General features: G+C 39.4%; 1 protein-coding gene across 5 annotated transcripts in view; it reads left to right on the top strand.

Moving 5' to 3' along the window:
* Positions 1-14196, top strand: part of LOC126248412 (WD repeat-containing protein 6) — a 293561-nt gene that overhangs the window by 87346 nt on the left and 192019 nt on the right. For 4 of the 5 annotated variants that reach the window (XM_049949374.1, XM_049949373.1, XM_049949375.1 and 1 more), the window contains one exon: positions 12076-12243. In XM_049949374.1, the coding sequence (XP_049805331.1) occupies positions 12076-12243 (168 nt within the window). Of the gene's footprint in view, positions 1-5205; positions 5328-12075; positions 12244-14196 lie in introns of those variants that run through there. The other variant, XM_049949376.1, reaches the window with a different exon arrangement.

The following is a 14196-nucleotide window of genomic DNA, read 5'->3' as shown; positions in this document are numbered from 1 at the left end:
CTCTCGCAGTGTCCAGAGCAAGTATGGTGGGTCTGACACACCGGTGTCAATGTGTTCTTTTTTCCATTTCCAGGAGTGTATATACAAGTGTGGCTACATTGTCATGGCCTGATACTGCTAAAATGACTTTGTACACTTGACAGCACAAAAACTTACGGTGGAAAATTGCAGCCACAGTCAAAGGCTGCTACAGCACTGCTATGAATGAAATGCAACATACAATTTTGTGGATTGCATCAAGATCACATGGAAAAGGAATTATTACTTGGAATATGACACCAAAATTTCCCCAGTTGTTTTCTATACCTTTTCCAAGAAGACACAAAAGCTTTTCTGCAAATAAAATATGCTATTATTAACTATAGGTACAGATATATACACATGTCTTATGTGGTGTTAGATCGTGTTTGCTTTGTGCTGAGTGTCAGTAAGGCATACCTCCCTCAATTGCCCTCCTTTTCTTTTATTACTAGTATTGTACACTATGTAATGGGATTTGCTCCTGTGTCTGAGTTGTGGAACTGGATTTGTGATTTACTGTCAGAAAGGTTACAGCTCACAGCAATTGGTATAAGTCCTCTGGTGAAACAGAAGTGATATCTGGAGTCCACCAAAGAAGTATTATAGGCTCTCTGCTGTCCTTAATCCATGTGAACGACTTAGGAGACAACCTGAGCAGCCCTCTTAGATTGTTTGCATCTAATGCTGTCATTAACTATCAAGTAAAGTCTTCAGAAGTTAAAAACAAATTGCAAAATGATTTAGACAAGATATCTATGTAGTGTGAAAAGTGGCAACTGACCCCTAAACAATAAAAAGTGTGAAATACTGAACATAAGTATTAAAAAACCTGTTAAGTTCAGTTATGTGATACATTTTATAAATTTAAAGCTTGTAGGTTCAATTATGTATCCAAAGATTTCAGTTACAAACACCTTAAACTGGTGCCATCACATAGAGGGTATTGTGGGGAAAGCAAACCAAAGAGTTCATTTTGTTGGCAGAACACTTGTAAGATGCAGAAAATCTACTGAAGAGGCTGCATACACTATGCCTGTCCATCGTCTTCTGAAGTACTGCTGTGCAGTATGGGATCCTTACCAGATAGAACAGATGGAGCATATCCAAAAAGTTCGAAAAAGGGCAGCTCATTTTTATTATTGCATAATAAGGGAGAAAATGTCACAGGTGTGATATCTAAGATCAGCTGGCAATCGTTAAAACAGAGGCATGGTAAGATCTTTACATGAAATTTCAATCACCAACTTTCTCCTCTGAACACAAAAATGTTTTGTTCATTCCCACCTATGTAGACAGAAATGTCCACATTAATAAAATACACTGAAGAGACAAAGAAACTGGTACACCTGCCTAATATCATGTAGGGTTCCTGTGAGCACGCAGAAGTGCCGCAACACAATGCGGCATGGACTCAGCTAATGTCTGAAGTAATGTTGGAGGGAATCGACACCATGAATCCTGCAGGGCCATAAATCAATAAGAGTATGAGGAGGTGGAGATTTCTTCTGAACAGCATGTTGCAAGACATCACAGATATCCTCAATAATGTTCGTGCCTGGGGAATTTGGTGGCCAGCGGAAGTTTTTAAACTCAGGAAAGTGTTCCTGGAGTCACTCTGTAGCAATTATGGACATGGGGGGTGTTGCATTGTCTTGCTGGAATTGCCCAAGTGCGTCAGAATGCACAGTGGACATGAATGGATGCAGGTGATCCAGACAGGATGCTTACATATGTGTCACCTGTCAGAGTCGTATCTAAATGTATTAGGGGTCCAATATCACTCCAACTGCACATGCCCCACACCATTACAGAGCCCCCACTGGCTTGAACAATCCCCTGCTGTCATGCAGGGTCCATAGATTCAGGAGGTTGTCTCCATACTCGCACACGTCCATCCACTTGATACAATTTGAAATGTGGCTTGTCTGACCAGGCAACATGTTTGCAGTCATCAACAGTCTCCAGTTTTGATGTTGATGGGCCCAGGGGAGGTGTAAAGCTTTATGTCGGTACACGAGTGGGCATTCGGCTGTGAAAGCCAGTGTTGATGATCTTTCATTGAATGGCTCACATGCTGACACTTGTTGATGGCCCAGCATTGAAATCTGTAGCTGATTCATATTTAAGGACATTATATTTAAACGGAAACCTAGTTAATAAAAGCAAAGATTAACATAGCACCTTTGCAGAACGCTCACCAAGTTTGAGCCATATTGGTCTATTTCTTTGTGTTTGGCATTCGTGTGAATCAAGGAAGTCGAGTGATTGTCAAAAAATGAACGAAGAAGAAATTTGTGTGGTGACTAAACATTACTTTATGTGAGGCAAGACACCTCAGGAGACTAAAGAGAAGCTTGTTAAACGTTATGGTGACTCTGCACCTTTGATTAGAACAGTCTATAAGTGGTTTCAAAATTTTCAGAGTGGCCATGTGGGCACAAGTGATGCTGAATGTTCTTGACGACTCCAGAAATCATTGATAAAATCCATGATATGGTGGTGGATGACAGAAGAGTTAAGGTGCGTGAGATTGCTAGTGCTGTGGGCACCTTGAATGAACAGGTACATAATATTTTGTGCAAACATTTGGACATGAGAAAGCTATCCACAAGGTGGGTTCCACGATTGCTCACGTTTGACCAGAAACAGAATCGTGTGAAGTGTTGCAAGGATGGTTTGCAGCTGTTGAGGAAGAATCTGCAGGACTTTAAGTGTCATTTTGTCACTGTGGATGAAACATGGATACATTACTATACTCCCCAGATCAAACAACAATCTAAACCAATCTAAACAATGGGTTACCAAGGGAGAAGCTGTGCCAAAAAAGGCGAAGACCAGTCCTTCAGCTGGAAAGGTTATGGCAACTGTCTTTTGGGATTCACAAGGGATAATCCTCATCGACTATTTGGAAAAGGGTAAAACTATTACAGGTGCATATTATTCATCATTATTGGACCATTTGAAAACCAAGCTGCAAGAAAAACGTGTGATTGGACCGCAGAAAAGTCCTTTTCCATCACAGCAATACTCCAGCACACACCTCAACAGTTGTGGTCGCAAAATTAATGGAAATAGGATTCCAACTCATTTCGCATCCCCCCTATTCTCCAGACTTGGCTCCCTTGGACTACTGTTTGTTCCACAATTTGAAGAAATGGCTGGCGGGACAAAGATTTTATTCAAATGAGGAGGTGATTGCAGCAACTAATAGCTATTTTGCAGACTTGGACAGTTCCTATTATTAGGAAGGGATCAACAAATTAGAACAGTGTTGGATGAAGCGTATAAGTCTATGTCAAAAAATAAAACAAAGGTTTACCCCAAACACGTTAGTAGTTTTTGTTTTTGCATGGACTTTTCAAATACCTCTTGTACATACATATTGGTTGTTTATATGCAGCAAAATATATAACTGTGTTGATGTATACAAACACACTGTCAAAACTTTTTGAAAGAGTAAACTGCCATTTGACTGTGTGTTACTGTATTTATCTTTTGTACTATCTAGAGTTTGGCTTTTATGCTATTCTCAAGTACAGTGCTAAATGTTGTTAGACAATTATTATGCCATGTCTGTTAAGGCAGTTTAAAGCAGTTTAAATCTGCAGGTTTAGACTGCTTTAGACTGCCTTAACAGATGATTGTCATTAGACCACCGTATGATCTCTATTTTCTGTAGTTTTCTCATAATGATCATTTTGCAAGATGTATGTGGGAGGAAGTAATATGTTGCTTGATTCTTCCTGAAACATACACTCTCGGTTTAGTATCCCCACTAGTGGACATCACAATGAAGGCAGATGAGTTGGCGTGGGTAGTGCGGTGGGATGGTGCAGAAACCTGCCATGTGCTTGTGATGTGTAGCATGGGCAGACACATTGGTGGAGGTATTTACCTGTCGGTGGCAGTAGGCCAGTTGAGCCAGTAGTTAGCCAGAGCTCAATGACTGCGGGCCTCGCATTGCACTCCGTACTTTCAGTTGTTGCTGAGTGCTTAGCCATTAGCCATCCACACCAGCCACATGCTGTTTTGCTCTCATGCCTGTCTCTATGTGGGTTCAAACTCTTTGTTTCCCATAGACTGACTCACATGGTGAGTTTGTTTTCTTCTCATGGGATACTGTTCCCCAGCTACTATTGGGCAACCATCAGTCTGTGAAGTATTCACATTGAATGTTTAGTATAGTGACATTGTCACACCTGTGCATATACTAAACTTGGGATTTCAACGGTATACCTCTCCATGATGCTCTGCACTACTGATGTAGAGTCTACCATTGGAGTTTGTTGAGAAAAATTCACTGGACTCACAATATTGTTTGCTTTTATGATTGTTGTAAGTGTAATGTAGGTTTTGGATAAAGGCTAAGGTTTTCTTCTGATTGGTACATGATCTTGAAGTTTGCAGCCACAAAATAGTGGTTACATGATTTCTAACCAGTACTTTTCTTTTATCTGGCCTGTGTCATTTGACTGCTGTATTAGATGCAATATTATGTTTGCTAGACACACCATTCTGCTGAAACTACTGTATCTGAAAAAGCTGAACAATACCTACAAAACAGCCAACATTAAATTATTGGCCTGTACACATCACATTAATACTAGGTGCTTACGTAATAGCTTTCATTTTTACTTTTATGAAATAGCTTTATTTGTCTAAAATGCACAAGGGCTCGTTCTTATTTTCTTGTTTTCATCCATTCTTTGTAGTTTGTGTTTTAGTAATTTGGCTTTGCAACTTCTTCAGCTGTGCAGGGTAGCCGCGCGGTCTAAGGCGCCTTGTCAAGGTCCATGTGGCTCCCCCCCATCGGAGGTTCGAGTCCTTCCTCGGGCAGGGGTGTGCATGTTGTCCACAGCATAAGTTAGTTTAGGTTAGATTAAGTAGTGTGTAGGCTTAGGGACTGATGACCTCAGCAGTTTGGTCCCTTAAGACATTACCACAAATTTCCAAAATTTCCATCTTCTTCAGTCCACAGTCATGAAATTTGATCTCTTGTTATAGTTGTGCCACTGTAGTTTTCAATTAGACTTTGATTGTATCATTTCATATCTTCTTTCATGTTATTGTATAGTTGTGTGGTGGATGGATATGGACTGTCTTTATTGTATGGATGTGGTGGTGGTGGTGAGGAGGAGGAGGATTCACCTGTGTCCAGGTTGAAGCTGTGCTAGCCATGGTAGATAGGTATCAGTTTGCTCCACTGGGCTGTGGCAGCATTATGGTATGTGGAGTGAAGAATATGACAACTCTGGCTTTACCTGGGTCACTGATGTGACTGTCTTCTCGTGCAGATGACCTGGCTGGTATGTATGCACCCAAGAGTGAGTGGTGGACAATGAAGGAGTCACATACAGAGTCTGCATAAAAAGTAATGGGAATATTTTACTTGACATGACTGTTTGTTACAGCACTTCACACTGTGCATGCTCAGTGGTGGCAGAGGGGTGTGACTTCCGACACATGGCAGGTACCAGTTGCCTGTGAGCATTCGTGTGGACAGAATCACATTTTTAGTGGAACACTGTCTAGTGACTTGGCGCAAGTGCAAAATTCAGCGAGTGACTGAGCAGTGATACATCATCAAATTTTGTGTTGTACTGGGGAAATTGGGTACGGAGACGTTGGACATGATTCAGCAAGTGTTAAAGGATGAAAGCATGTCACATACTGCAGTTTTTAAGAGGCACAAGCTCTCCAAAGATGGCTCAGAGAGTGTGTGGGGGATAAGGCACATACTGGATGGCTGTCGACATCAAGAACCAATGACAGTGTGCAAAGTGTGCATGAAGTACTGAATTCAGACCATCGGTTAAGTGTGTACATGGTTGCAGAAGCATTTGACATTGATAAAATGACACGGCACTCCATTGTCACTGAAGATTTGGCTATGTGAAAGATATGCACTAAACTTGTCCCAAAGGTCTTGACGGATGATCAAAAGCAGGGGTGTGTGTCTGCTTGTGAAGACCTTTTGCAGTGTGCTGAAGAAGATCCCAGCTTTTTGGACATAATCATGAGAGAAACTTGAATATTCAAATGTGACCCAGAAACAAAGCGGCAAAGTTCCAAATGGCAAACTACCACATCAGCTCATCCAGAAAAGGCTCAAATGAGCAAATCCAGAGTGAAAGCCATGCTCATTGTTTTCTTGGACATCAAGGGGTAGTCCACTATGAATTTGTACCTGAGCGGCAGACAGTGAATGATGCATTTTACCTGGAAATACTAAGAGGACTGAAGAGAAGGGACAACAGGGTGAGACCAGTCATTGCTGAAAATTAGAAACTGCATCACGACAGTGCATGCAGCCCCACATGCTCCCAGGTCACCAACTACGTAACAGTAAATGGCATCATGAACAATTCTCCAACCCTCTTACAGTCCAAACTTGGCACCAGCAGACTATTGTGTATGCCCAGAAGTGAAATCCTCCCTCAGAGGTCACCACCATGGAATCCTAAGTGTCATCAAAGAAGCTTGCATGTGTATCCTTAAGGACCTTCCTGAATCTGCCTATCAGGGAGCCTTCAAGTCAAGGTAAAGCTCCTAGCAAAAGTTTGTTAACACTCAAGGGCTGTACTTTGAAGAATTTTTAGGCATTGTAGCAATATCCCAAATAAACTTATTTTTCCCAAACTTTCCCAAATACTTTTTGTACAAACCCTGTATGTTTGTGTGAATGACAAATGTGGGTACCTGGCTTCATGGCTTTTACCTTACACCTTAACAATGGATATGGCATTTTGCCTATTGCATGGAGCATGCAGTTGCAAATACTTCATGTCTGCATGAATGATACCTGTTACCTTGGTTCAGAGACCATCCTCTGTTCCTTTATATGGCTGGCTGATTTGATCAAGGCAGCTGGGCTCACACATGCTGAGGAAGCATGATTATTATTTTACGCTATTGTTCCCACGCTCAGTTATTGTCCTCTTGTTTGGAGCTGGATGGAGAGCTTATACTAGAGGCTCAGAGGATTGTGTGGTGTGTTTCTGGATGAAAAATTGTGGAGGTTTTCTTTAATCGATCATTAGTGCATTACACCCAAAAGTAGCTACTTGGCTAGCAGAGTATATATGGTGTGTACATGTGTGGTTTTTTAAGGGTTAGAGAAATTCCTCGATAAGTCTGATAATTACTTTTACTAAATAATATTTTACATTATACTTTACAAAGGAGTTTTCATCTGAATCAGTTGATTAGATGTAGTTCCCTAGCTTGCAGTTGATCTTAGCGTGACAAAAAGCATAGATAAATCAACAGAAATGTTTCACAAGGGACCTGAATGAAGGCTGTCCCATTTCTCAATGATAATGTCCGGTAGGTGACCCATTTCCATTTTCCATTTCCATTTTTATCATCACATAACATGCCTTATACAATCAAAGATTGTGACATAGGTAACTTGTCATTTTTACACTATATATAATAATACTAAAAATAGATAATAAACTAATAATACATATGGTGTAACATCTTCAGTAAAGTAAAATTTATGATACAATGAGACATGGAATTTTGTTGATATCTGTAGTCTAAACATTACTTGAGTTTACTCAGGAATGATTTTAGAAATGGACATTACTGATGACTGTGTGTTTCTTTTAATATGGGGAGAAAAGCATTAAGCAATAGCAACGAAAGTAGCTAACAAATAATTCAACTGGAGAGATGAAGACTTCGGCCAGTCAGATGTATGACAGTGATCATAGTAAATTTTTCTGAAGGTTTGGGGAGACATAGCCCTAATGAGGGAGAGTTCTCTGTGAAGCCTTATGTGAGGAATTTCATTGGAACTTTGGTGGTAGGTACAAGCAATGACAGTAACTTGAAGTCATTGCCATGAATGTTTGTGGTACTGTGCAGACCAGGACACAGCTGTGACATGTAATCACTTCTATCTGACAACTTGTGTACGTAATCAGCTGATGCTACCTATTGATTGTTACCATCAGGTAATGAAATACATGATAGCACTCTTGAACAATAAACTTTGGTTTATCAGGAGGCCTTTAGGAAAGTGTAGCTCACCTATAAAGGATCCAGGTATAAAACACTTATGCGACTCATTCTTGAGAGCTGCTCGAGTGTTGGGAATCACCACTAGATCCAATTAGAGGATGACCTCAAAGCATCTCAGAGGTATGCTGCTAGATTTGTTACCAGTACGTTTGATCAGTGTGCGTGTATTACGGAGATGCTTCATGAATTCAGATGGGAATCTTTGGAGGGAAGACTATGTTCTTTTCTTGAAACACCATTGAGAAAATTTAGACAATTAGGATTTGTAGCTTACTGCAGAGCTATACTACTACTGCCAATGTACATTTTGTATAAGGAACACAGATTCAAGGTAATGGAAATTATGGCTTGTGTGGCAGTACATAGACAGTTATTTTCCCTTGCTCCATTTGCATGTTGAACAGGAAATGGAATGATCATAATGGTATCATATTGGTTGCTTTCAGAGTATGTATATAGATGTAGACCTGGGTTAAATTGCTGCTACTGCCAGAGGGTTTTCCAGTTTTGCAAAGCCACTGTGTCAGGGTGGCATAGTGGTTAGCACATCTGCCTAGAGAGCAGCCTCAGTACAAATTTTTGTTCATTGCTTCAGTCTGTATATATACACACATCATAGATGTTTGAGATGTGAAAAGGTCTCTGGAACCATATAGTTTCATTTCAGTTTTCAAATCTCCATTGTAGGAATCAACATAGATTCTGGAAAGAGCAATCTTCTGAAATCTGGTTTTTCATGTTTGTCCACAAGGTCTAGAAGGCACTAAATAGTGGCACCAAGATTGATGCAATTTTTATTGATGTCAGGATGTTTGATAGGGTGCCTCACTGTCATCTACTGAACAGAATATGATATTGAGCTTTCAGATTTGATTGGAGACTTCTTAAAGATAGACTTCAGCATGTTGTTCTTAATGGGGAGGAATTATCAAATGGAAAAGTAACTTTGAGTACATCCCAGAGGAGTGTTACGGGGTCATTATTATTTATTATATATTGATGGGTAAAAATAAAGATTTGTGAGGTTTCTTGCAAGTGTTGTTTCTGTATGCAGATGATTTGCAATGCTAGAATAGTGTTGTAAAATGCAGTATAGCCTGCAGAAGATGAATGCTTGGTGCAGGGATAGCTTTTGACCCTCAATATAAACCTATATGATGTATTACTTATGAAGAAATGCAAGTGCCTATTATTGTTTCACTACATGTCTGACAATTAGTCACTGGAAACAGTCACAACTGTAACATATCCAGCAGCAATTTAAAGAGGAATGCACTGACAGATTCCAGGCTGAGGTTCATTAGATTGAATTAGATGAGATCTGACCTGTAAGTCATGTTTTATTTGAATTACTATATACTCTACTAGTTTACATTTATACAATGGAAAACAAAATCATTGTGAATGGAAACAAAAGACAACACTGGTGTAATATTCTACAATACTTATTATTTTATATATATATTATTTCAGCTGTTATGCCAGTGTCAGTGTCTTTTTTTTTCCATTCATAATGTATAAAGTATTCAACCAAGAACCAAGGGAACAGTCAATTAATGCAAAAATAATCATATATACATGCTTTAGGAAATGAGATTAGCATATATACTTCAATCTGTATTTATATAATAGAGGGAAACATTCCACGTGGGAAAAATATATCTAAAAACAAAGATGATGTGACTTACCGAACGAAAGTGCTGGCAGGTCGATAGACACACAAACAAACACAAACACACACACAAAATTCAAGCTTTCGCAACAAACTGTTGCCTCATCAGGAAAGACGGAAGGAGAGGGAAAGACGAAAGGATGTGGGTTTTAAGGGAGAGGGTAAGGAGTCATTCCAATCCCGGGAGCGGAAAGACTTACCTTAGGGGGAAAGAAGGACAGGTATACACTCGCACACACAACAGTTTGTTGCGAAAGCTTGAATTTTGTGTGTGTGTTTGTGTTTGCTTGTGTGTCTATCGACCTGCCAGCGCAATCTGTATTTATGCGTACATACATACATGCAACATAGGTAATGTTAAAAATTCATAAATAATTACAATTTTATTGACATATACTTATGAGTGATGAGTTCTTCTATTTGTTCACAATTTAATTGTAAATTTTGACAGCTATATAGAGGAGAGTATCCATGTCCAGTAGCCATTTTTGCAAAATGTTTGGGATTCAGACTTGGAAAACTGAGTTTTTCATATAAACCAGGTATCAAATGAATTTTCTCTTATTTTTTGGCAGATATTGGCAATTTCATTGTTGCAATGTGTAGCCATAGTAAGCTCATAAAAATACTGCTTGTCATACATTTCAGTGGAAAAATGTTGATTTTTTTAAAGTAAACTTTTGTTTGTCCTTTCCATAGAGTGGGTCCATTTAGTCTAGTATGATGATTGGTTTATCAATATGTATTAACAGGGACAACAAAATATGAAGACTAATTAGTACTCCAACAGTAACTGTGTAGCACTGCTGCATTGCAGTAGCATATGGCATGTCCCAGGCTGATACATGAGAATGGGCAACAAATGTTGGGATGGCTAACAAATGTTTACTGACCTTTCAGTGTGTATTGTCAGTATTGACTGCATTAGGGGCTGATCAAGAGTAAAACATATAGTCACAGTGCTAACACATCCAAGTACAGTGTCACTTTCAACATGTTTTCATAGAAGGGCCTGGTGTTATAATTTCAGTATGTCCACTTGTTGCACCTTGAGTACTAGCCCACAACATATTATTTCTACATTTGCATCACAAAATGACTATGGCAATAAAACCAGAGAAATGCCATCTTACACTGATGCATAGTGACAGCCATTCTAATACCCATGTCCCATTCATGCATGTAACAGAGAAGGGGAGTAAAATGGTTATTGTACATAAAGTACCCTCTGCTTTGTACCAGAAGGTGGTTTTTGGAGTATAGCTGTAGATTTCGATGTAGGTGCAGAACATACTGAACATTTTAAACCCACAAAAAACATAGAGTTGGAGGATGGCTTGCCCTTAAACTTGGCATGATCATGTTGGCTCAGCCATTCACGACAGCAGCTGTTATGTTTGCTAATGTTTCTTTTGAAATAATTTTAGAAATTGATAACAGAATTTAGCAACAGTCAAGGGCAGGTTGGAGATGTCCGTACATTGTTCTCATACAAAATGAGTCCAGTTTCCAAGCAACAGGTGATTGAAGCATTGAGAAAATTGTGGTCCAACCTATGTTATGTTATGTTATGTTATGTTAACTGGGGACCTAGAAACGACAGAGAGGCTTCATCCCCACTGCAGCTGCAGTGGTCCGCAACCTCATGACAACTATCGCAGTCCACTTCACCCCTCCACCGCCCCACGCCGAACCCACGGTTATTGTGCGGTTCGACCCCTGGTGGACTCCCCAGGGAACGTCTCACACCAGACGAGTGTAACCCCTATGTTTGCATGGTAGAGTAATAGTGGTGTACGCATACGTGGAGAACTTGTTTGCGCGGCATTCGCCGACATAGTGTAGCTGATGCGGAATAAGGGAAACCAGCCCGCATTTGACGTGGCTGATGGAAAACTGCCTAAAAACCATCCACAGACTGGCTGGCTCACTGGACCTCGACACAAATCTGCCGGGCAGATTCGTGCCGGGGACTGGCGCTCCTTCCCGCCCAGAAAGCAGTGCGTTAGGGTCCGACCTGTAATCAGGAGTGGTCTGTTTAACACAAAGTTGTGGACCAAGCTGTGCTCAGCGTTGGTCTCCAGTGTGTTAAACAGTCATCCTTCCCATGCTCCACAGATGTATGAAACATGAAGAAGCCATAATGCCTGGTAATATGAAAAGTACCCTCTGCAATGCACTTTACAATGGTTTGAATAGTATGGCTGTAGGTATAGATGTAGAAAGTTATTTTAGTCAAAGTATGCATTATTTATATTTTGAAAATATGTATATGGTAACATAAAATTCTGTACCATATACATTATGACTGATTTTTAATGATATTCAAAAAATATATTTTTATTTGTCCCCAGAATCCTTAACAAAATCAGATGTCATGTTGATGAGTGGATAATTGAACTTCATTGGTTGGAATGTGGAAGAAAATTTGCCATTCTTACTGCAGATAATGTCATTTCACTCTGGAAGATGAATGAACCAGAGCAACTTGTTAAAGTTTCTTGCGAGTTAAACTGTCTTGTGTATCCTTTTCCATGACAAATATTATTTTGACTGTATTCTCATTATACTCCAGTAAATTTGTTTTAGTGAGGTTCTGTGTACTTCTCTTTCAGAACTCTGTTGAACATAGTATAGCTATTAGGCATATGCCTAGTCTTATGTTTAATTAACATTGATTTGGGTTCTCTAATAAATATTACTATAAGATCAGAACATTTCCAAGTTTTTGTGATACCCACAGAACTGCTGTAAAACATTGATAATCTATTGCCTGTTTTAGGAATTTCGTAATCTGTTTTGGTTATACAGGGTGTAACATAATTGTTACCAAAAACCGACATGGGTAAAATTATGTAATGTGGAAGCGAACACATTCCAATAAACATTGGTCTTCAAATGAGCCATTTTCAGGATAGTGGTGAACTTATGTATACAAGTCCCACTGACTTCATTTATTCTAAACATAGTTATTCTTTCCTCATTGTGCACAAGAAACAATCCATAATGTGATGATGTTGTTTAGAGATTTGCCAAAAGGTTTAGTTGAAATCCAACATTATGTACAGGACAGACAGGATAGATGCAGTGCGTATTCATAGCAGTCAGTTCCCTTGTCTGAACAATGTCAGGTGTAATCACAATGGAACATTACAGCAAAAAGAGTATGCAGACATGCATTTGATGTTTGGCAGTGCTGATGGCACTGCATAAGAAACTGCATGTTGGTATTGACAAAAATACCCTGAACAAAGACACACTGAAAGAGCACATTTATAAGGATTCATCAGCATCTCTGACAAAAGTAGAACATTGTACCTGGCAGGGGAGCAGGAAGACCTGCACACATTACACTTGAAACTGAACTTTTGTCAGGGATATCATCGAGGATAATAACTGCACAGATGCCTGTACTAATACACACTACTGTATGGAGAATTTCACATCATAATTCAGTATACTCATATACAATCCAATGATATGAATATCTCAGTGAAACAGACATTGTCCTTCGATGATTTTTTTGTCAGTGTATTCAACAACAGGCTGCAGTCAACCATTGTAACATTTTATTTACAGACAAAGTGGGAATTCACAGGTGATCGTGTATTTAATTTTTATAAATAATACTCATTTTTGGAGTGACATAGACCTGCATGCTGTTCAAGAATCACCACATCGGTACATTTCTCATTAAATGTGTGTTTTGGGGTACTAGGGTCACACATACTTTCAAGAAAACTTAATGGACAGGGTTACTTTCATATTCTGCAATGTGATCTTTCAGTACTGCTTGAGGGTGTCCCCTTTGCACAAGGATGGAAAATGTTGTACATGCATGATTGGTTACTAGCACATTTTGTCGTTAGTGTAAGATAACATCTAAAGTGTTTATATGGTTCTAGAAGGATAGACTGAGCAGTTCCTGTGCCTTGGCCTCCAAGATCACCTGACTTCAGTCATCTTAATTTCTCTGTCTGGGGCCACTTCAAAAGTGAAGTGTACAGTATTCCAATTTGCGCAGTTGAAGAATTAGAGAGCAATGAATTATACATTAATCCAAATGTAAGGACACAACATAAAATGCCTCCTTTTACAGGCAGTGCACAGAAAATTGTAACATGTAACATGCTTATGTAGTATTGAGTTTCTTTTTAAGGTGAGTGTGGGTGGAATTTGAGCCCAATTACATGGGTACTTAATTGAAAAGTCTACCTTTTTTGTATTAAGTGAACATAGTCATAGGGAACAAACACATTTCTCCATATGAGAGACCAGTTTGTGGATATAGTCATAAATGGTTGACTTTATTGATGGAGCCACAACCTCACCTCTGATTGCATCGCTTCACCACTATCAAAGTGAAGTCCTTGAAGGTGTTCTTTAAGTTTTGGAAACAGATGAAAATCAGATGGGGCTAAGTCAGGACTGTACGGATGACGATTGACGTCAGTGAACCCAAGGCATCAGACTGT

This window comes from Schistocerca nitens, chromosome 3 (assembly GCF_023898315.1).
Source record: "Schistocerca nitens isolate TAMUIC-IGC-003100 chromosome 3, iqSchNite1.1, whole genome shotgun sequence".
Taxonomy (NCBI): domain Eukaryota; kingdom Metazoa; phylum Arthropoda; class Insecta; order Orthoptera; family Acrididae; genus Schistocerca; species Schistocerca nitens.
This window is presented reverse-complemented; position numbering and strand designations above follow the sequence as displayed.